At 36.9% G+C, this 24,645-nt stretch overlaps 1 protein-coding gene across 2 annotated transcripts in view; it reads left to right on the plus strand.

Moving 5' to 3' along the window:
• The window catches only part of ABCC9 (ATP binding cassette subfamily C member 9), a 123,983-nt gene that overhangs the window by 92,449 nt on the left and 6,889 nt on the right, over positions 1 to 24,645 (plus strand). Inside the window, exons 31-39 of one of the 2 annotated variants that reach the window (XM_045554216.1) lie at positions 4,765 to 4,867; positions 13,677 to 13,778; positions 14,357 to 14,477; positions 16,116 to 16,246; positions 17,017 to 17,095; positions 19,044 to 19,152; positions 20,546 to 20,649; positions 22,381 to 22,514; positions 23,873 to 24,007. In XM_045554216.1, coding sequence (XP_045410172.1) covers positions 4,765 to 4,867; positions 13,677 to 13,778; positions 14,357 to 14,477; positions 16,116 to 16,246; positions 17,017 to 17,095; positions 19,044 to 19,152; positions 20,546 to 20,649; positions 22,381 to 22,514; positions 23,873 to 24,001 — 1,012 coding nt within the window. In that variant the 3' untranslated portion in view covers positions 24,002 to 24,007. Of the gene's footprint in view, positions 1 to 4,764; positions 4,868 to 13,676; positions 13,779 to 14,356; positions 14,478 to 16,115; positions 16,247 to 17,016; positions 17,096 to 19,043; positions 19,153 to 20,545; positions 20,650 to 22,380; positions 22,515 to 23,872; positions 24,008 to 24,645 lie in introns of those variants that run through there. The other variant, XM_045554217.1, reaches the window with a different exon arrangement.

Consider the following 24,645-nt stretch of genomic DNA (forward strand, 5'->3'; position numbering starts at 1 on the left):
TAACTTGTATCCTAAACTTGCCACACTGTATCATAATCAACTGCATGTGTGCATTCCTCCACAAGATTGGATGCTCCTTAAGAGCAGGTAACGTGTCTTTAATCTTTATCTTCGGTATATTATCAGAGTTGGGCACACAGTAGGTGTTCAAATGTTTCATGAATGAGTTAAAGGACACTCCATTGCTCAACCTGTTGCTTCCTACTGATATTGTATTGGCTCTTCAACTTCTTTTATCTGCTTCCAGTTCTCCTAATTTGGAGAGCCTCTTTGAGCTCTGTTTTCCAGTCAACTTTCTTAGAAAAGGGGAAGGGTTGGTGCTGCCCCTTGTTGTGGCTTCAGGCATCCCACTAAAACTCCTGCTCACCTACCTCCTCCTGAGCCTGGCCGACCCCCACACAGGCCAGCCTGATGCTATCAAATCCAAACCAGTGCCTTCTCTAAAGAAGGAGGATCCAGGTCTTGGCAACCTTGATCTTGTGACTACTGCTTTAGCAAGTTGGTCCCTGCAAAAATTGACTACCCTATGACTGAGAAATTAATGGTGGTAAAGATCAAATTCACTGAGATGTCCCTTCATTGGATATATCCAGATAGGAGAGGCCAGCACCCAAGTACTTTGCCTCCCTTGAGGCTCCTAAGGCCCTTAAACGGTCAGTTCAGATTTTTGATAGCCCTTCATCCAAATGACACCTTATGGTAAGCAAACGTGTATGTCCAGTAGCTCTATCCAGGCCAAGGACAAGTCTAGAAGACTTAAAGGACTGCTGTTCCTATGTTTGATTCTTATGTACCCTAGGCAACATCATTGTAGTGGACCTTAATTCAGTCTTGTACTCCTCCTCCTAAGACTTCAATGATATAACAGTGCCAAATGTTATCATTTAGTAGGGCAGACTTCATCTTCCCACTATGGGAGGATAAACCATCTAAGTAGTAGGCAAAGAATCAGGATAGTGTGGATGAATAAAAGCATTTTACAATGTTTAAAAGTGAGCATTTTAAGAATAAATTGAATGGTCAATGGTAGTGAAAACAAAAGTGGAATAAAAAGGAATTAAAAGTGCCCATTATATATGGCAACCACGTAACTCTTGGCAACCTTAGCAAGAACAGGAATGATAAAGTGAAAGGAGTAAAGTCAGAATTCAGAAGGTTGAGGAATGAACTGAAAGTCAGAACACGGATGTGGCAAGGAAGAGCTACTCTTTGAAGAAGTTTCACTGTGCTAGGAAGAAGTTGAGGGGAAGCTAATTAAAAGAAGGAGGATTTTTTTTTAAAGTCTGTCTTTTTATTTTGAGAGGGTAATGAGCTTGACGTTTTTAAAGACTGAAGGGAAGAAGTGGAGATATAGGCAGGATGGGACAACTGATGGAGCAGATTTTCACGGCAGATTAGCAGGAATCTGTGCAAGTGCCCAAGTGGAAAGACCAGCTCATCTTGAGCAGTATTTGGTACATAGCTCTTCTGTGAAGGTAAGGAAAGGACGTGAATGGATTCGGGCAAACTGGTAGGTGAAATAACAGGAAGTTGATGGGTTCAATATATAACAGCCTCTATTTTCTCTCCAAGGGACAAAGTGTGATTATCTTCTGAGAGGGACAGGGACAAGAATGAGCCAGAACATATTGAAAGGCATGAGGAAGATTTAAAATGAAAGAGGAAATTGACCAGGTGTCAAGGATAAGAGTTTTCATTGACCTTCTTCACTGGACACATGAGCAAAATTTAGTATTACTATTGCTAGTTTTACATTAGGAAAAATTCCAGATAGATGCACAAAGAACAAAATCTTCTGTTGACCTTCAATGCTTGAATTAGAGTTGGAAGATACAAAAAACAGCCCAACTTCTTTGTAGAAGTGCCGGCATGATACTCATTTAGTTTAGATCTTCCAGAGTTCATTTTTAAAGTAAATATTAAATACCATAAATGTCAACATTTTTTAAACCAAAAGAAGTCTTATAAATGTGGGGATGGCCCTGGTGCCGTGGATAAAATTCTAGAATCTTTACATTTGGTACTCGTGGCCAAGAATCCAACACGTTGTTTTCCATCCATCTGTTCCTCTCTTTCAAACTACCCAGAGTCCCCAGAGTCTTGAGCTCTTTTGGAAAGTTAGTATTTACTGATTAGGCTGCTCTTCCTCCCCTGCGTGGAGGGTTCGTGGTGTACTCAGACAAAGCAACAAACTCCCTCAAGTAGTTTACCACGAAGTATCACAGTTAAATTAGATTGAGATTTCAATGACCTTTCCTATTTTTTTTTTCTTTTTGTCTGACAGAATAAAGGTCTAAGAATGTTCAGAAGATGAGCTGGATGTGGATGAAAAGATACAGACTGAGTGTGTCAAAGTTTCCATTAGGAAAACAGAAGGTTTCTTGCCAAATAGAAACACGCAGAAAGAATGTTCGCTGCATTTTCACCCCTCCCCTCTCACTGCTGCCTCAAACTATTGCCAACTCCATTTACAAACTCTTTAAGAGTGTGTCAGAAACAATATCCCAAATGAAATGGAGAGTCAGAAGAGTGTCAGACGAAGCCCTTTGGCAGAATCGAGTGTTTGATGTTCATCTCAAATATAGTCACCTCTAGTCCCTCCATCTCCACAGTCCTCTTGGGAGAGGAACATGTCTCTAGCCCCCTGAACATGTGGGGCTTTCTCGAATCTGTGCCTTTGCTTATGTTGCTCCTGCTACTTAGAATGCCTTGTTCACCTAAAAAATTCTGCTTATCTCTTAAAATCCATCTCAGATCATCTTCCCTGTCTTTTGTAAAATCTCACTTAACCTTTCCCCTCTCCCCATCCCTCATGCCATTCCCTACCATCCTGATCTTCCAGTCAGTGCAAATTATAGCCTTTCTTCATGTCCGTGTAGCATTTTGTGCACAAGATCATTATAGGGTGTGTTGCACCATCTTTACTTGCTAATGCTGTGTTCACCTCCTTCCCTAGGCAGTAGGCTGCCCAAGGGAGGAGGTCGTGTCTTGGTCATGTGTATATCCCCAGCGTCCAGCATAATGTCTCACATAGAGCTGATGCTTGTTAAATGCTTCTACATGAATGGATGAAAATCTACCTAACGTGTACCTAGCAAATACCAAAAAAATGAGCCTTACGTGTATATATCTCTTTACAGTTCCTGTCCACTATCTCAGTAAATCCTATAATTCCATGAGCTCGCCCTCCCCACCTTTTAGTTATTTACTATACTCATCCCTAAAAGGATCATCTGGAGGGAAAGAATGTTCCCTGGAGTGCTTGGTCCCACATCAGTGTGTTGCCTTCTGCCAGGTCCTTCTGTGCATGGCATTTGGGTCAAGGATACATAACTCAAAGTGAGATAATTGCTTGGCTCTAATTTCCAAATCCTTTGATTGTTGTATATCAGATCTTGCTGTCTGAATAAATTATCTATCTAGTTTGCCATACTGGAATGATCAGATCGATTGGATGGATATCAGGTATCTGCTTTATATTGGCCTGTATGGATTGCTTCAGTGGGCCAAGTGAACACCCCACCCAGGACTTCATTCTTTGACATAAGTGATGGTTCATTATGAAGTTTTGCAATTTTATTTGAAGATTTGGTGGGGTGGGGAGTGCTGGAGCAGTCTTTCATCAAACAGGAACCACTGGCATGCTGTCAGAGGAAATTTGGTGATTCTTTGAACACATAGGAGATGGGAAGTCTATATAAGACGGAAGCCTGTAGATGGGAAGTCTATGTAAAACAAGCCATGGCTGCAGAGCGTGAATAAACCACATTTTTCTTTGGCATTTCCCCAACCTTCATACCGGTTATTTTCAATAGATTATCCAGCTTTCCATTGTTTCTGTTATTCAGGGAAAATAATTGAAAAATGAAAAGAGACTATCTTTGTGATTTAGAAAAGATTTTTCACCATGTAGCATGAGATTCTTTAAGATAGTTGTTTAGATGTTCAAATGGTTAAGGCTTTTAATAGCAGTTTAATTTATAAAATAGGTTACACAGATTTGGCATGATTATTTTGAGCACCAAGGATGACGTTAATTTGTCAGGGTTCAAGAGCAATATCTAAACTGTATGTATCATAGAACTCTGAAAGTACCACAAACCAAGAATTCCTTTTATGCAATGACCATCCTTACAAACAGTTTAGAATTTTGGGGTATAACTATCTTATCTAACAAGAACATTTTCCATCTCCAAGGCACTCCCCTACTTCTTGCCACCCCAGTTTTCTTCTTTGGTTCCCAGAAACAAGAGGCAAAAAGAGAATTTTTAAAGTATATATTTGTCTGTTCCAAATGCATAGTTTTCTGTCTTCCCTGGTTCTCATCCAGCACCTCCCACCCAACTCTAACTGCGTCATTTGGAAGAGTAAAGTAAATCCATAAAAAGTAGGTAGAGTATATTGCATTTCTGAACAACTTACTCTGGTTTTTCTAATACCCTTGCAACATAGGGCATGCCTTGTTTTCATGGCTACAATAATTATTTGGAAACTCATGAAATGATCTTTAATAAAACTTTGTCATTAGACAGACTCCTTTTCCTGGTGAGGGTATAAGAAAGGAAAGATACACTTGACCACACCATCTCTACTAAGAATGCAGCAGAGCAGTAGCAGCTGGTCTCTATTTTGAAGAAGGAGTCCATTTACCAGTCATCCCATCTCATCCGTGTGTCACTATGCTGAGTAAATAGTGAGTGTAGTAGTAAGTGTGACTGTATTTTATTGCTTCTGCTAACATCATAATATTTTTGTTTTTTGCAGGCATGAAACCAGATTTAAACAACGTATGCTGGAACTGACGGACACAAACAACATAGCCTACTTATTTCTCTCAGCTGCCAACAGATGGCTGGAGGTTAGGACGGTACGTTCATTTCATTATTTCAAAATGAAACCAAACAGAGAAGACGTCTGACACAAAGAGGCAGACAGTTGTAAAAATTAGTCTTCCACTGAATTTCAGCCCTAGCTTTGCATTTTCTGGACTTTAAAATAGCTCAGGTTTGTTTATGTTATGGATGGAATTTGTCATAATGTTTTCACTAATGACAAGACAAATAATCCAAAAAGCAAAAATTCATTTTGTGTTCACTAGTCTCTAGATTACATAAGTTAATGGAATGGCAAATATTTGTATAACTTTAATTTTTTTTTCCAAAAGAGTACATTTGACAAGCAAACAGTCGTACTCATTTCCTTTATTGAGCTGGACAGGCCTAGGAGAGATGACAACTTTCTATGCTGTGAGTCAGTGTAGGATCATTTTAGAATAAAATGTAAAAAACTACAGTTAATCATCTGTTGCCTTCTTCTGTCCTGTACCATGTAGAAGAACAGGCACCAGCTCTGGAATCACACTTGATCTAGCAAGTTAATTTATTTGCATTCCAGCTTCTCACCCATAAAACAGGGATAAGAATATGTACCTTGTGAAAGTATTAGTATTAAAAATAATATAAATCCCCTAGTACATTGATTGGCAAATGCAATCATGAAATGTCTTTTGAATGTATAGATGAATGGAAATAGTACCTACCCTGGTAAGTAGTTTATAAGCCAGTCAGTGGGAGTATTAAGTGGGAGACAGATGAGATAGATGTTCCAGAAGGGAAGGAATATAGTTTGCAGTCTGTGTAATCTGCAGCGAGAATAAGCTACTTTGGTGGCAATGGTGAGTTGACACTGATTTTTTTTTAATGGTTATCTGTCAGTTTTGAAAAGAAAAAGCAGGTTTATCTGTACTATTAGAAGAACCTGGCCAGGCGCAGTGGCTCATGCCTGTAATCCTAGCACTCTGGGAGGCCAAGGCGGGAGGATTGCTTGAGCTCAGGAGTTTGAAACCAGCCTGAACAAGAGCAAGACTCCATTTCTACTAAAAAATAGAAAGAAATTATCTGGACAACTAAAAATATATAGAAAAAATTAGCCGGGCATGGTGTCATATGCCTGTAGTCCCAGCTACTCGGGAGGCTGAGGCAGAAGGATTGCTTAAGCCCAGGAGTTTGAGGTTGCTGTGAGCTAGGCTGACACCACAGCACTCTAGTAGGCTTTCTTTCAAAACTCAACATACCAGAGAGGGAAGATGGTAAAGACAATTTGATAGGATTGACATGAAGGAGGACAAGTTAACATCTGAGTAGTTGATTGACAGCTATAGATGCATACGGAATCTTGGACACCTTTGTGAGCTTTGGTTATCATGATTACTCACTGGTTTACAAAGATTCTCTACTACTACATTAGTCATTATATAGAAATTATTCAGCAACATGACACAATTATTTTTCACAAATTTTTGATAGAAATGTTGGTTGTTGATAAATTCCTTCCAGGTAGCTGTGAGATTTGGAAGGAGGCAGGGCAGAGTTTCTTGAGAATGACTTACAGATAACATAAAGGCAAGTCAAGCATTGCTTAGGATTTATCACAAAACCAAAACACTATTCCTAGGCCCAGACCATAAATCCTTGTTTTAAGCTTCTGTTTGTTGTGGGTCTTTTTTTTAAATTATTGCTGTTTTCTCTAAGGGAAAATAGTAATACTGATTAATATAATTAATGATAAAATAGCTTAATGAAAGAATGTCTCAAAATCATAAGGGAAAAATGTTAGTAGTTACCTCTGTATCTGATTTTCCTGAATTTGAAGATAAAGCTCGTCTTTTAAGGGGCAAGTGTGTTTGCTTTGAACTTGAGGTGAGAGTCGCACCATGACTCCTGCTCCTGCTCTTTAGCACTTCCTACTGTCAGGTTAATGGGTAAGTGTTGAACAGGAACCTTCAGGCAAACCGTATGCTCTGTTCTCATAGCCAGAAGACAAGATATCAGAGCCTCAGGACTGCCAAGAAAGGGAAGGTCAGGATAAATTAGAAAGGAACAGCAGCCCAAATCAGAATGTTTTAGTCTAATTGTACTCACAACCCAGTACTTTAACCCCCATGTGAAAAAGCAGCTGAACCTACTGGAATATAAACAAATCTAGTTCCACTTGCAGAAAATCATAGAAAATACAGACATTTTAAACAGGAAGGACAGAATCTGCCATTCATTTTGTTACTTTATAATACATTCTTCATTCTCTTTGCTTTCTGTGTATTATAATCCTTCCAAGATTTGCTATCTAATTTCATCACTGTAACTCTCCCTTAAAAATGAACACAAAAAACTAAGGAGTCTTTTGCTTTTATTTCTGATGGGTCAAGGTAAATTTTGACAAGAAACTTTTGTTGATTTATTGCAAAGTTCCAGGCATATGATTTATTGCAAAGTTCCAGGGTTCAAGGTCCTTTGTGTATGATTTGTCTCCATCTGTTGTATTTATGTGTAAGTTTATATGGATATGCATGTGATGTGCACACACAAACACACACACACACACACAACCCTCTAGACAATCCCAGAGACCCATAAGACCAGTCAGATTCAGTTTCATTCTGTCCTTCTGAATACACTGAGAGTTTACAGTATATTCAGAGGAAGGGTCAGGAATATTTAAAAATAAATATAATTTAACCCAATAATGCTACAATCCAAGCATGTACGCCATAGCAGGAGTGTTAAATAAATTAAGTTGGTGACTTCTATTGGGAAATAACCTTTTCTCCCAATTGTACACATACAAAGGACCTCATTACTACCGTGCTCCTGTGGAGACGTCCACATCACTGAAGACATGATTTTAGTTTGAAATAACTGAATCTGTGTCAGAAATATGAATGTTGAGATATAGGACCTTGGACACGAGGGTGTGAACTGTTCTCTGAACCCCACATCTGGACATATTCTGCCTTGTAAGTCATTAAAAAAAGATAAGTAACGAAAACTTCTGTTTGACCCAGTGTGTCTGCATTGATCTCATCTACAGCATCAACACAGTCCCCTTCTTTGCCTATTTTTCCCATAGTACTCAGTAAATAATCATAAATATTTGCTTATAGGAAACATTCTTAGAGTTTCCAGAGCAGAAACACAACGAAAATGATACAAGAAATGTCAAAAAGTTCAATACATAGGGCATAAATTAGAAGAGGCAAGCAGGATTTCTTGATGCAGACTTTACCAACTCTAATTGATGCACTCAGAGCCTTAAGGGAAAGAGGAGAAAACCTGGTATCGTAGCTTTCTGTGGCTACATTTCCCTTCACTTTCTCTTCATTCCCAGTTTCAGCTTTCCAAAGCCATGCCGCTGCTATGGACAGAAAATCTCACGAAGAAGAAAGGGAGGGAAACCAGAGTAAAAACAACTTTTATTGAATTTGAGAAGTTGTCTGAGCCCCATCAAAATGTTTTAAAAATATGTAGCTTTTGCTTCTTTTCCCATTCATATTAAGTAAGAGTTAAGACAATCACGTTTTATTCCCTAGGGGGAACAGTTTTCCCTATGGAAGATTTAGCCTGGTCCACCATATTCATTTCGTATTCATTTTGAATTGAGAAAGAAGTAAAGGCCACAACAGATTCAAATCCCAAAAGGACAAGCGTCTAAAAGAATAAAATAATTTGGCTGATAGAAAAGTAGCTAGACTGTGGCCACCCGGGTTGCTTTGGCAGCAGAGGGGACTGTTTTTCATCCGGGTGCCAAGTAAAGCGGGCCACGCTTGTGTGCGATGTGTCACCATCGCCTAACCTTTGAATGCTGCTTACGTTCTTTTGTTCAGCACAGTGTTTTCTCTTCATCCCTCTGCGCTAAACAATTCCAGTTCTTTGGCATCAGTGTTTCCAGTTGCGAAAATTGTGTAACTCTATCTAAAGGCTGTCTTTCCAAGGCTTTGTCTTGCTGTGTGGTGAAAGGATAAAAGAAAATTCACATCGAGAAGCCAAAGGAAAAAAACAAAAAAGGTCTTTAGAGTCAACAGGCTAAAGTGAAAATAGTCGTCAGGGTGAGCTTGCACAAGAGTCTATTTTGTGAAATAACACAAGAGTTATTTTGTGTGTTCACAACTCCACAATAGACAGGTGTGCACTGACCTTATAATTTGGAGGCCCTGATCCAATCTCCCAACGAATGGTACCATAGGCATGTACTCTTGAGAGCTATGTGAGGGAAAGAAAGAGACTGTGTATTTTTCAGCTGTTATTAAGCATTTACAAATCTGTTTTGTAGAGAATTACAGTTTGCATTATAATCCTGCATACAGGTAGTTGTCATTGAATCACTAGAAATCAGGCAAGAGGCCTCTCTTTGTGACATGGGAATCAGAGACTTCTCTTCTCGAGGGGAGTGTTGAATTCACAAAATTGCTGGAAGTTGTAATTTAGCACTATACATATAAAATGTCCTGTGTTTGTGCCCTCTTTTGAAAGTGGATAATTCATATATGTAGTAGTTTCTATTTCCTAGGTTGAATCTTGCATTCTGTTGTACCATTTTGACAGGAGATGTTTTACACTGAATAGATTGATTGGGCTGGGTAAGGCCATAACAGTAAAATAAATGCTATTGATGATCCCTAGGTATTTGCTCTCCTGTGTGTCAGTTATTCAGACCATCTGCTTCTCCTTTTCTATTTATTGCCTTTAAGCCATTTTGCTACTCACGTATTTGTGGAAGAATGGAAAGAAGGTATAACCATGGGGTCACTTTGTGATTCATTAAACTTAAATTTAATGGTAAAGGAAGTGGAAACTTGGGGAGATAACATAGGCTTTTTTATTATCTGTTAATTTCACATTTTTATACTACTATAGTATTTGATGGGAAGTGATTGGAATTTAGTGATTTTGCTATGAAATTTCTTGATAAACATTGTACACAAAGGAACTTTATCCCCTGTGCAGATCAAATGCCTCCAAAAAATTTTCAATTCCTTAGAAAAAATATTTTTCAGCTGTGGTAATAATACAAGAGTGAGCTGGAAAGTAGTTGGTATAATTAAAAGAAAATATGAATAGCACTTTCTAAAAAAGTATAAAAGAATATTTTTATGATAAATATAACAGTTTTGTTATAGATACTAAACAATAGACATATTGGCTTTCAAGCTATCATATTTCTTTGAATTTAGTAGATTATAGATTTTGAAAATGGGTTCATCTCTTGGAAATTTTGCTGCAAATATACCTCAAAAAGCTATGCCTTCTTTTTGCTGAAGTGTCAAAACACATTATATGTATAACATTATATATGAATTTGTGCATATTTTAATTACCAAACCAATACTTAATAATGTCTAATGATCATATTCAAAACTTTATGAGTAGTTTTGAAAAACCAGCCATGTGAAAGAGGGCCAAGAAATATATATTGACAATTTATTCATCAGCCTTCTCTTTTTTCTTCCTTCATCTGTTTTCACTTCACTTTCTGGCTCTTTCACCAAGATAAAACTACCCACATGTTACCATAATTATTATTTTAATTCAATAGAAAATAGTTAAAATTGTCATCTAATTGAAGCCGCCATTTCTTTCTATACAACAGGTGAATCCCTGAGCCCAATACAGCATACAAAGATTTCTGTAATAAACTAAATTTAAGAGAGAAAGAGAGTGCATGACTTTTTTATTTTATTTATTATATTTATATTTGTATTAGGCTCACTGCTTAATTTCCTTTATTTAGACCCAGTGATTTTTGCTGTTTCAACTTCTTAGATGTGACCTTGTTCTAGTCTAGTCCTATTCAGATCTGCTCTTTATAAAGGAGAACACAGCAACACAGCATTTTATGAGTTTGTTCCTCACAATTGAAATAGTAAAAAATAATAATAATTTGGAACTGTGTGATGAAGTTCATAGCTTAGGAAAGATTGCTTTTCACTTTAGAAAGGGAAACAACTCCTAACACTTAGCAAAGCTTTTTGAGAGACAGTCATACACGGTTCTAAATGGGGGATAAAAAGATCTTAAAACTTGGTGTTGGACTTCCCACTTTATAAAAAAAAATGCATGCTCATAATATCTTTACATGTTCAACTCTTAAAATCTGGAAAACATATTGGTGGAGAATTAAGTGATTCATAGGAATCCTAAAAGTGAAGTCAGGAGAAGGTCTAATTTAGAAGATATTTGGCTAATAAAAAAACTCATCAACTGTTTTATGAAGGGGTGAATGTATCCAGTCATTTATTCCATAAAGAATCACTGAACCTTTACAATGCACTTAACATTATTCCTGTTGCTGGAGATAATAGTGGTAAAAAATTCAGACCAAGACCCTGTCCTCATGGAACTTAGATTCTAGTGAGAGTAGATAGACAATGAGCATGTAAACAACTAAGCAAGTAAGATCATTTCAGATGGCTCTAAGGGCTTTGAGAAAATAAAACAGGACAATGGGATGGAGAACAGCTCCAGGGTTAGAGTTAGGGGCCAAGAAAGAAGACCTCTCCAAGGAGGGGATATTTGAGTTGCCCCTTAAATGAGAAGGAGCCAGGTGTCAGAGACCTGTGGACAAGCATTCCAGGCAGTCATTGGCAGAAACAAAGTTGGTGTGTTCTCAAGAATAAGAAAAAGGCCAGTGTGGTTGGAGCAGGATGGAGGAGTAGGAAAGGAATCTCAGATAAGGTCAGAGTAGACAGGGCATAGAATCTAGACATCATGTCATATAAGACTTTGTAATTCATCTGAGTGTGAATTTATTAAAGTGTGATAGGAAGGTATAGATAATTCTAAAGAGGCAAATTATATGACCTGACTTATACTTTTAAAAAAATGTATGAATGAATGAATAAATGAATGAGGTTTTCCTTCCCAGTGAAGTCACCTGGCAGAAAGCAGAGAATAGAAGTTAATATCAATAAAAGGAGTGCCTTGCCTAAAACCTTTAACATTTAATGTTACCGACAGAAATTTCTCATCAGGCAAATAACATATTTCTTTATGTCCGGCCAGGAACACCTTGCTGGAAATATACTCTGGTACTAATTTACTTTCTAGAACTTATCACAGAAATTCTTTCATTTATCTTTTTTGAAAATACAATATGGAAATAATGTATAACATAACTTTGAAAGTATTAACTTTACACAAGAGGGCTGAAAGGAAAAAATTCATATTGCTATAAATATTTTATAAGTATTTGAGAGAACATTAGCATTTATAACCATAAAAGACAGCCCAAACTGATTAGAGTCTGCTTCCAATAAAGGGGAAAAGAGGAAGAACTGTCTGATTGGGGTGTGACAAGTTGTTAACAAATGAATACATCAGAAGAAATAATCAAAGAAGTGTTTACTACCTCTGTGGAATTTATTGAGGATAAACTTTATTTGATTTTTTTTTCTTTATTCTGGGTAAAGAGCATGGGAATCAATATGGTATTAAATTTTAGTGCCTGTTTTAACCTTTAGTGTTTTATGATGCACACAAATTTTTTAACATTGCTTCATACATTTGAAAATTATCCAAGAGAGAAAAAACATACTGGTACATGGAGATGGGGAAATCTATGTGGTATTTAACATTTTTATTCCTTTTAAATTTTCTGTGAATTAGATATAATATCTATTTTCCAAAGAAGGAATTGAGTCTCAAAGGGGCTTAGAGTACTTGTCTAAGCTCAAAGCCAGTGTTTGAACCCAGATTCTGACTCCAAGTCTGGGATCATTGATTGTTCTCCAACAGTTTGATCTTTGGAGCTGTTTTTAAAAGAGACAGGAATGCACACATGTGAGGTCATTTGAGAAACTTCATTCTTTGATTGCAACATGTTAAACACTACATTACTCTCATTAATGTCTTACCACCTAGTTGCTACCTGGTTTTTATTGTTGTTGTTATTTTTGTTTCTTTGTTTTTGTTTTTTTGGTTTTTTTTTTTTTTTTTTTTTGAGGGACCAGAGATGTGTCTAGCTAGAAAAGTTCATCAGTTCAGTGGGAGGAAACTTGAGAAAATTCTGGAAGTACCCATGCCTGAAAGTCTACCTGCATTTGGGACATGTGATACATTAGCATGAGAAGTTTTTAGGATTTCTTTGTTGAATGATAAGACAGAACAACACCTAGGAATGTTGGGAGATGGGAAAAGAAGAGGCTGTTAGAAAAGGGACAGATGTCTCTGTCTCTCATTTGAGTTTAAGATGGCCCTTAATGAATTTTTAAAGTTTTTTGAAAGAGTTTATAATTGAATCATACACAATCCAGATACACTAAGACATGTCCATACTTATAATTTTGGAGAAAATACAGCCTTTATTCCTATTTACGTGAAATCTATAGATTGAATGTCCCAGACTCTGAGCCCAGATAGTTGACAAAAAGGTCAGATACAAATACCAAGTTAACCAGAGGCAAATTTCTGCAAGGGCCTTGCTACAGCACACAGAAGATCTAATCACAGCCCTGACATAAGAACATATGAAATTTAAGCTAGAAAATCAGGTCCAAAAATAGTTGATTATCTGGCAACACAATGCAGTAGAAAGGGACAAAAAGGAAATCCTACATCTGATCCTGGTTGTACCACCAATTGCAACTTAACTTCTGCCAAGGTATTTAACTTCTCTGAACCTGCATCTTTTTATATATAATGAGGACATTGCATCACTCTCCATTCCAGCCCTATATTGTAAGCTATCATTTTTGTACATCTTAGGTATTCTTCCTCTGAAATTTAACAGGGCACACATAGAATGGAGTGTATTTTTCTCGTGATCACCTCTGTAAGTTGATTGAGATCTTTGGTTTAAAAACTTGGGAATAATCTTTTAACATTTTTTTTCTTGCTCATTTTTAGGATTATCTGGGAGCTTGCATTGTCCTCACTGCATCTATTGCATGCATTAGTGGGTCTTCCAATTCTGGATTGGTGGGCTTGGGTCTTCTGTATGCACTTACGGTAGGTATGGATGAAAATCTCTCCCCTTTTGTGTAGTGTTGGTGGTACTTGCCATAGGTATTATTGACTCTTACTTATGGACGTTAGAGGAGAAGTTTGAAATTCATAACAAGTTGACATCTTGCAAATAATTATAGATCGGGGCCCAAACCCAGTATTTTAGGACAGTTTGGATTCATTTCTGACATTGTGAACCAATTTTTAAAACTAGTCAGATCCCATGGTCAGGGTGCTCCCAGGGATTTTTTAGGATCCCGCTCCTGAGTTGTTCCCAACTCAGTTGGGGACACTAAAGTGAATGTGAATACTCATGAGATTAGTGCAAACAGAAGTGTATACAACTATCCATTGTGCAGGGAAATCAGAGGACAGTTCATAAATCGGTGACAGCTGGGGACCCTTGAAGAGAGCAGACACCAGTCTTTGCCAATATATCCCATGACATTCTCTAATATCCTTATGAGTTATACCACAGAGTACACACTTACCACCCACGTCATCCTATCCCAAAATATCCAGCAATTACAAAAGGGTCTTACTTTAACCTAAATATGTTAATTTTTTGTCACCTGACACAGATAACCAATTATCTGAATTGGGTTGTGAGGAACTTGGCTGACCTGGAGGTCCAGATGGGTGCAGTGAAGAAAGTGAACAGTTTCTTGACTATGGAGTCAGAGAACTATGAAGGCACCATGGGTATTGTTCAGAATATTCTTTTTTTTTCACTTAAGTATTTATTTTAAACAAATATTAGTGTGTGTTAAGCACATTGTTGTTTTTGCTTTTGCTTTCTACTTCAATATCCAGAGAGTCCCCTGCCATCTTGACTTTTTGAAATTATGAACACCTAAAGAGAGAGGACTATTTAGGCCTGAAAAGTCTTGGATAGAGCCAGAGTCCAAATAGCTATTATTTAGTGATATTTAAAGAGAGTTATGAAATATTTGGGCTTTATTACATTAATTGCCAAAATAAACTATAAACTACTGTATTCTCTTTCTCAAGACCTTATTAATTTTGATGTCAAGAAACTTGGATCTGAAGCCGGGCACGGTGGCTCACACCTGTAATCCTAGCACTCTGGGAGGCCGAGGCGGGTGGATTGCTCGAGGTCAGGAGTTCGAGACCAGCCTCAGCAAGAGCGAGACCCCGTCTCTACTAAAAATAGAAAGAAATTATCTGGCCAACTAAAATACATATACAGAAAAAATTAGCCAGGCATGGTGGCGCATGCCTGTAGTCCCAGCTGCTCAGGAGGCTGAGGCAGTAGGATCACTTAAGCCCAGGAGTTTGAGGTTGCTGTGAGCTAGGCTGACACCACGGCACTCACTCTAGCCCGGGCAACACAGCGAGACTCTGTCTCAAAAAAAAAAAGAAAAGAAAAGAAACTTGGATCTTAAAATACTGACTGAGATTCTCAGCTTTGCTGGAATAAAACTGGCAGGAAATTCAATACTGAGAGTGGAATAATCTTTAGTAAGTGCAAATCTCAAGCTTCCAAGGCATTCCTTTACCTCAGTCATTGAACAGCTATGTAGCTCTTCAAGGATGAAACCCAAATAACTTAGCTAAGACCACCAGGCAACCAACCCTTGCCCACCTACCTTGTCTCATTTCTCATCATCCACCTGTACAACTTTTAATCTGGCCAGACTAATATTCTATGCTTTTTTTTTTCATCTTTGTTCTCCTCTGTATATATATTTGAAATAAATTTCCCCATCTCTCATCCATTAAGATTCATCTGAGGCACCACCTCCTCCTGGAGCTGTCCTGGAACTCTCAGGTGCTCGCAGAACACTGTGGGTTTACTTCCCTCGCATGGCTCTCCGTGTAGCGCTGCAGATGCTGCGCTTCTTGTACACTTCCCCAAAGACATGGCAAAGCACCTCCAGCCATGTCTTTCATCTCCACATGCCCAGCACCGTGCACAGCACCTCTCACATTTTAAACACCCAAATGTCTGATGAACAAATAAGTCAATTCACAAATGAGCTATCTCTACTTGCCTTGAGTAGAATCGAGTGATGTAATAATACTGAAGAGACATGATGCTGATGAATACTCCAAAAACAAACTAAAAGAACTATTTTAAAAGCTTTTAATCAAGAGGCATTTACTTTAAATGTGATTTAAATTAAAAAAAATAAAAAGTACAGAGTTTGGTTCAGTATTACTTTAAATTTAGAAACAAATTTATATATATATATCTACTTATATATATACATGTGTATGTGTATGTATAAATATATTTAAGTATTTGTATGTTTCTTTCTATATCTATCTCTGGCTATTATCCATTTATCTGTCTGTCTGTCCTCCACCCCTCCCCAGATCCTTCTCAAGTTCCAGAACATTGGCCACAGGAAGGGGAGATCAAGATTCATGATCTGTGTGTCAGATATGAAAACAATCTGAAACCTGTTCTTAAACATGTCAAGGCTTACATCAAACCTGGGCAAAAGGTATGGAATTCACTGCCATTTGGTTTGTTTTATACATAAAACCTTCAAAGGAGCTCATTCCTTGACCATCTAAGCTCTTCGGACATCCCAGCCGAGTAAGTACATTCTCCCTGGGCTCACATAATATTTCCTACCCAGTAGGGGTCAAATTATATGCATAAAAGAAAAAAGGGAAAGACAGGACCAGAGTATGATATATATTCTCTAAGTCATATTGCCATACATTAGTCTCCCTTAAAGATCAAGAAGTCAACAATAGGCATGTGGTGATGGTGTTTTAATATCTGGCTTCTGCCTTGTGACTCATGGCCATACTAGATATTCCCTAGGGAACCTTTACATTCATAATAGCTCCACTCCCAAAATGACTTCTTTTAGCTATTGTAAAAAGAATAAGTGTGCAGGAAAAAATCATCTCTTTCTACTTTTTGTTATAAAACCATCACTTCTAATATAAATGGAATAGTTATTTTTTAGTCCAACAATGTACTAAATGTAAAAATTAAGCCATGAAGAAAAAAAAACACAACATGGAAATAAAAGAATTAGAATGGAATCATTAAAGATTTGGCAAGGACTTCATGTTTTTATCTTAATGTTGATACTTCATAAGGGAGCTCTGAGAAGAAAATGATGATTGTGATGTAACCATTTATTAATAAATAGAATTGGATTTTTATTATAATTTCTTGTTTAAGTGAAAAATACTTTGCCCATTTTCTGTCCTTTGTCTGAGTCCTCTTCTCTCTGAGTGACAGTGGCTTTTTTAGGTGGGCATATGCGGTCGCACTGGCAGTGGGAAGTCGTCTCTATCTCTGGCTTTCTTCAGAATGGTTGATATATTTGATGGTGAGTTGCCAACTCAATTTTTTAATTGGCTATGTGGTGCTTTCCTTTAAAAAAAAATCAACTTACCTAATTCTACAGAAATAAAAAGCAAACATTTATAAGGGCTTTGTGTTCTACACATGGTTTGAAGCAGATATCTTAAATAAACAGCTCAGAAGTAAAAAAAAAAAAAAAAAGAAAGAAAAAAAAGAAAAAAACCATGGAACTGGGGAAATAAAATAATTAGCCCTACCCTCATGTCTAGAGTTTATTGCTAAAGAATTCTGATAAACAGGTCAAATGAAAACAGGGCCACCCACTTCAAATAGCAGTGGATGGAGGTAGCATTTCAAGAGGAAGGAAAAGAAAGGAAGACTGCTTTGCTTCCCTGAGACTAAAAATATATCTCTTTCCGTCAAAGGAAAAAATTACAAGAAGATAAGTAATTACAAGAAGATAAGTATGCACTTTTAATTTTGGTGCATAGCTCTTACCATCATCTTCTTAATAACATGGTCAGATAAGGTTAAACATTTTGTGAGGAGGCAACATTTGCTGTAAAGTGCTAAGCTCGTGATAACGATATACAAAAATATTTATTCATACACCAAATTATTTATAACATGATACGCAAGAGCATAGAAATAATTTAACCTGTTTTAGAAAAAAATATGTCAGATTATTTAGTCTAACAAGTAGCCTATAAATAGGGCAGCACATAAGCCATCTTGCATGACAGGGAATCTAGCAATGAACTTGACCACCAGTTCGAGGAAGTGTTTAATGTTATCATCTGTGATGATTATGATGATGATTATTGTATTTTGCATATTTATTGTACTTGACAGTTTATATTATTGAATTTAATATACACAACAGCTCTGTGAGGTAAAAAGGTCAGTTTATGAAAACAAAGTTGAACTATAATAATGGTAATTTTGGGGGGCTTAGATTCAGGAACAGGGTAAGCATCTATCACTGGGTTGGCAGCTTACTTTTTCCATGGTAAGTCATAATGCACAGATACTTTAAGGACTTTCAGTGGGATTTGCAGTACAAGGCAATTACATGATCCCAAATCACTTGACTGACATTTGTCATTTAAAAACTGTGGTTATGACTGATCATATTAGGTTATTCTGATCCTTATGAGTCCAGGAACATGATTTCAGGCCCCCTGTGAACTATTATTCTCTTTTTAATAGCATTAGGCTATTAAGATTTTAGTAGATAATTTATTATTCCTGAAAGGTACAGTTTAAGCTAATTTTCCTAACTGCTCTTGAATCCGCATCTACGCTGTGAAAGGACTGCAGCTGTCCTTCTGAGCCTGGCATACTTACCTCACAGGGAGATACTGTCTTTGCACAAAAGTGATTTGATAAAATGAATCTTTCAGCTCGAGGAAAGAACATCAACATTACGCAAGTCTCTATAAGTCCACATAGAGTATGGGGAAGTTACTAAAATGTGTTATCTATATCTTAGAATTTACTTCCCTATTTGTATGCATTGTACTATTCAATCAATACAGGAATGAATGACAGACAAAAATCCTTGTTTCCACGGAGCTTATATTCTAGTTGGGGGCAAGACAGTAACAAAGATAAGTAAATATATACAGAATTTTAGATTCTTAAAAATCCTGTGAAGAAAAATAAAGCAGGGAAGGAGGATAAAGGAATACTGGAAAGGAGAGGACGCAAGAGGCAAAAAAAAAAAGTACTTTTGGTTTGTATGATGATATAAACTAAATAACAACTAAAAATTCCTTTAGGAGAAATATACAAGAAAGACAAACTATCACCAAAATGTGTATTTTTCTTACAGACACATAATGACACTTAAGAGGAAAGCTTCATCTTCTGAATTTCAACCCTAAACTAAAAAAGAACGTTCGGTTTGTAAATAAATATTATTTTGTTTGTGATTTTCCTACGTGCCTGTAAATTTTGTTTTTCTTTAACAGGAAAGATTGTCATTGATGGGATAGACATTTCTAAACTACCACTGCACACACTCCGTTCTAGACTTTCAATCATTCTGCAGGATCCAATCCTATTCAGTGGTTCTATTAGGTAGGTGACATGTTCAGCAAAAATCTATGTGCCTCAGGATTTACCCTTTGGCTCACAAGAAAGAATTGCTTTTCATGTAGTTGTGAAATGACATTATCAAGACACTAAGATCAAATATGGTGTTCAAGGATTTGGGCTAGAAAACCTTAGAGTTGCTAAATTAACCTATAGAAGAAGCCAATCCCTTACGTCTCCAGGAAATCTCTTTCAAATTGATTCTATAAAAGTCACTTTTTCCTCTATACTTGGGAGCAGTGATTCTTGGCAGACATTTCTGAGCTGTTCTACCCTACAGGTAGCTTGTCTGCCTCTTGTGTATCTAGCCTGGCCTCAGCAGATATTCTGACTTTGGCTAAATGTTTTACTTATCCCGCTACCTCTCATAACTTTATCTTCAGCCAAAATTGCTTTGAATAAGCTGCTACAGTCTTCTCCATGCCTGGGTTTGTGGTTTCACACACACACACACACACATATACACACACACACACACACACACACACACACACACAGGAAGATCTACCATCTGCAAGGTGCTTTAAATATATTGTCTGATCAAATTCTCAAAGCATTGGTCTAGGATACATATTATTATCCTTATTTTATAGAGGAGAGTTTTGAAACTCAAAGAAGCCATAACTTACCCAAGTTCATATGCCTAATAAGTGGTATAACTGCGATTGCATGTGAATTTTGTCTGATTTCAAAGTCCACCCGGGCATCATCCACCAAATCATGTCTCTCATTTCATCCATCTTTTGTTCTCTCTTGCTCTCCTCCTCTGCCCACTTAATTACTAAGAAGTGTTTACTACCCCCTTTTACTAAGTACTCTTTATCTTGAGGAGAAAATGTAAGATTTCTGAATATTCAGCTGTAAAATTAATTAGAAGTTCTAGCTATATCAGGTTAATTAACAATACCATAGTGAATTTATAACTCCAAGTATATTTATGAATACTACTATTGTGGTTGGAACAGCACAGCTTTATCTAAAATAGCATCATTTGCTCCCCTAAAGATTTATGTATTTAGCATCAATTCTGCAGAAATATTTTGCTAAACATTCTCCAGGTTATACTAAGCATAATACGGAGCAGATGGATCCACATAGCAAAGCTGATCATAACATATTATGAATGTAAACTTACCTAATGATTCATCAAAACCATTTTGATAGCATTAAGATCATTGGTCCATTCATTCGTTCGTTTGTTCATCAAGCATGAATTCAGTGCTTGCCCTGTCCTGAGCACTATTCTAGGTGCTGAATAGACAGGAGTAACCAAAACAAATAGAACTTACATTTTAAGGAAAGAGCAGCAATAAGCAAATATACATAATTTTTTCTCTATTTTTGTTCATTGACTAATTAACTGATTTTTCCCCTACAGATTTAATTTAGATCCAGAGTGCAAATGCACAGATGACAGACTCTGGGAGGCTCTAGAAATTGCTCAGCTGAAGAACATGGTCAAATCTCTACCGGGAGGTCTAGGTATATTTTCTAAACAGTACATTTATTTTTTATATATTTAATTAGTTCTACATATCTCTGTCTATATGTAATTCTATAGCCACGTAATTCTAGTGTTAAATCCCCTTATATTTAAAATAATCTCCTACAGGTCATTAGGGCATTTTAAAATCTAATGATTTTGCATGGAGTACAAGAGGATGAACCTTACAACAAATTCTGTTCTACGTGAACACTCCAAAATATTCCAATTAATACATTTCTCTTTTCAGTCTTCTCACTATTGGTGGGTACAGGTCATTTTGATAAGAATGTTTCCTTGTGGTCATTCTTACTCAGGTGCTCTATACTATTGCCTACCCTCAGGAAATGGGTAAGAAGATTGCAGGGGCTGTTAAGTTTAAGAGTCCTTGGCACTATTTAGAAGGCAATTTCTCCATGTTAGTGGCCAGTTTCTATGCTGCTAGGAGTTCATATTCTTTTAGTTTACATAACATAATTTTCTTTGTGTTTGAAGACACTATTTTGTATTACCTTGATGCGGTGTCAGTTTTAGCCACTTGTGTAAAGAGCAAACATGTACTCTATCACTGGTAAGAGGCAATACAATTTCTGACAAATAAACCATGACAGAGTGAAAGAACAACATGATTAATGAAACAATAGAGTTCCTGTGGTCTTTAACTCATAAAAAGGAACATCTATAGTCTTAGGCTTTTGCTGCCTTGAAGCCTGAACTCATTTAAGAAAGCAATAGGAAAGATAATAGTTTATTGATATTCTAAGTTTAATACATAATACATAGTCATCAAATTGATTGTGCTGTTTTGGCATAGAGCTTTTTAAAAATCAACCTACTAAATAAAACCATGTTTATTTGTTAGTTTGTTTGGAAAGAAGAACCTACCCCCCAAACACTACATTTTATTATTTTAATTAAGTTCCAAATTAAGACAGCATGTCTTTAAGGAAAAGTTTATTGACCTTGCCAGTGTCAGACTGTGAGAGTAATTCTAGAACTCTTCGTGAACTTTCCCATAACAATTTTTGATGTCTCCTGCGGAGAGCCCAGCAAGCCTACTTGGGAAATTGATACATGTTTATAGTACTTTCTCTCTTGGCATTTAGAGACCCTCCCTCCCACCGTTAATAGTTGGAAACACAGGCAATTGCATCTTTATACACCTTTCCACCAACATGAGAGCTGCATACACCTGTTAGGAATTATGGGCGTAGTGTTTGGGGATTACAGTGCAGGGTAAGCAACAGGGGATTGTACTTACACTATGTGACCCACTGAACATGGATCTCATTGTCTTAATAAAGATTACATCGATTCCTTAATGAAGATGTGGCTCAGGCCAACTCTAGTGAAGAACTTTCACCATGCCCAGCATCCTCCTTCCTTATTATATAAATTAAAATTTGGAGAATAAATATGTAGCCTCTAAGCATGAGAAACTGTAAGAATTTGATTCAGCAAGAATATAATCAAGAGAAATCTCTTCCAGGAACTTACTAAAAATTGTTTGAATTCTAATAAAAAAAGAAATTTTGGAAATAGAATTTATCTTAAACTCACAATAGGATAGTTTATGAAATGTGCATGGAAACAAAAAAGGAAAGGATACTGAAGACATATTCATTTATCCATACAACGATATTTTATTCAGCTACTATGTCCTTTGCCCAAGGAAGGAAAATGTTAGTAGCATTTCTTTTGTGAAATCCTTGCTTCTTTCTCTGACTTAGATGCAGTTGTCACTGAAGGTGGGGAGAATTTTAGTGTTGGACAGAGACAGCTGTTTTGCCTTGCTAGAGCCTTTGTTCGCAAGAGCAGCATTCTCATTATGGATGAGGCGACAGCTTCCATTGACATGGCCACGGTGAGTGCATTAGCTCGCTTTTAGAAATGTGCATGAAAATTACAATTTATTTTTTCCTGATTGGGTTCTGAATCCTCAGTATTATTGTTTTGAGTGTCTTCTCAATCATCTCCTGATCAACTAATGATAATACATTGAGAATTATAATAAATGAGGCACAACATACTTTAAAGGCATTCCTATTACCAATAAACAAAATTAATTTGCTACAACTTTTTGGAAAAAGAAAAAAACCACTCACAACCTCATGTTATTTTCCTGCTGCCCACTTGAGATTGGGTAAAACTACCTAAATAAGTGAAACAGTTTCAGGATTAAGAGCCAATTATACATAGAGCTGCTAGTTTGACATCCTTTTTTCTATTAAGTAAGACTACTCAAAGCACCTATACAAAGTTATCCAGCCTTCTCAAAGTTAACATAATTTAAAGCAATGTCTCTAATCAGTCATTTCACTAAATAAGTACCATCAAAATTAGTATTAATTACTAAGTTTTTATAAGGATAATATTGCCCCAACAATGAAAAATGAGAGAGAGAGAGAAAGAAAGAGAGAGAGAGAGAAAATGAATTAAGCGACAGTGAGCCACTTGATTGAAAAAACGAACTCCTTCACTTTAAGATTTAGATAATCAAGCTTTGCTCTAGGACAGGGGTCCCCAACCTATGGTGAGTTGTTTAATTATTTCACTATATTTTACAATGTAATAATAATAGAAATAAAGTGCACAGTACATGTAATGCTCTTGAGTCATCCCGAAACCATAGCCCCCACCTGCCGGTTTGTGGAAAAATTGTCTTTCATGAAAATGGTCCCTGGTGCCAAAAAAGTTGGGGACCACTGCTCTAGGAGAGAGGTGGAATCATTACCCAGAACATCTTTTAAAATATAATGATACAAGTGGTTTGTGGTGGGAATAAAAACGGTTCCTGCCTAGAATGTTCTTCTATGGGTCAAAGTCCGAATTTTTGGCATGAATTTCAGATTTTCCCTTCTCTGACTCAAAGGTTAACAACCTTTCAGGGTTTTAGTTTTGCATACATACTGTTTGTGGTAGAACTCCAGTAAGCAATTTTATGCCCGTTTGATTTCATTTTCACCCTTGGGTTTCCTGGCAATAAATCTGTTGCTCATTCCCAGCTGATCACTGAGTTCTATTTGCATTTTGAAGACATGTACAGAATCCAGTATGCGCCTGCTGCTAGGGACCGCTCCTTCTGCCATCTCCCACGGAAGACTTAGGAGTGAAAGTGCTCAGAAGGGATTGGGCGTGGTGGGACATTGTTCTTGGGGGCAAAATATTATGGCAAGGGAAAGTCGTCCAGAGAAAATTTACACTTTATTTATTTTTTGGCAGGAAAACATTTTGCAGAAAGTGGTAATGACAGCCTTTGCTGACCGCACCGTTGTTACAATAGCTGTAAGTATAGGAGACACAGTTGATAGACTCTTCTCTGTTTTTATTCTAAGATGCTATAATCTTTAAGTTTGAGCAGTTAAAATATACTTGTGTTAAACTCTGCATTTCTTTGCTAATGTTTCTGTCTGTGTAAAAAAGAAGAAAAAAAAAAGCTTTATTTTGAAAATGTTGTTCTTTTCTGAACTGTCTGCTGTAGCCGACTCCTGTAACTTACAATGACTGGACATCTTAAATCTAAGGATTCTGGCAGGTCACGGCCTCTGCTTGTTCACCAGATACGATGGTAGTTTATACGGAATAATTCTCTTCAATAATCTGAGGGTCTGATGAGCAATGGAAGAAGCAAAATTCCTAAATTTGATTGCCAATTCTGCTACTATTTATATTTAATTTCTATATTTCTATTCACTTATCTGTTTGTTGTTTTTTTTTTTAAAGCAATGAGATACCTCACAGCAGGGGCAGGTAATTTTTTCTATTTTAGATAGCACCAATCAAATAGAAGAATTGCCTAAACCTTTGTAATTCATGTTACAGCTTACTTAAAATAGGCATGGTTTTCTGTCTTTTCCTCTTTGCAAATGGATGAGTTCTTGCTCACATTTAGGCTTGCTGCTTAACAAAAACTTTTTTAATGAGCCACTTGGACATCTTTCCTCCTGCTGATGTTCTTCTCTTCTTTCCATTTTTCTTTCCAGCACCGTGTCTCT

The sequence above is a fragment of the Lemur catta genome, chromosome 6, assembly GCF_020740605.2.
Source record: "Lemur catta isolate mLemCat1 chromosome 6, mLemCat1.pri, whole genome shotgun sequence".
In the NCBI taxonomy this organism is placed as follows: Eukaryota; Metazoa; Chordata; class Mammalia; order Primates; family Lemuridae; genus Lemur; species Lemur catta.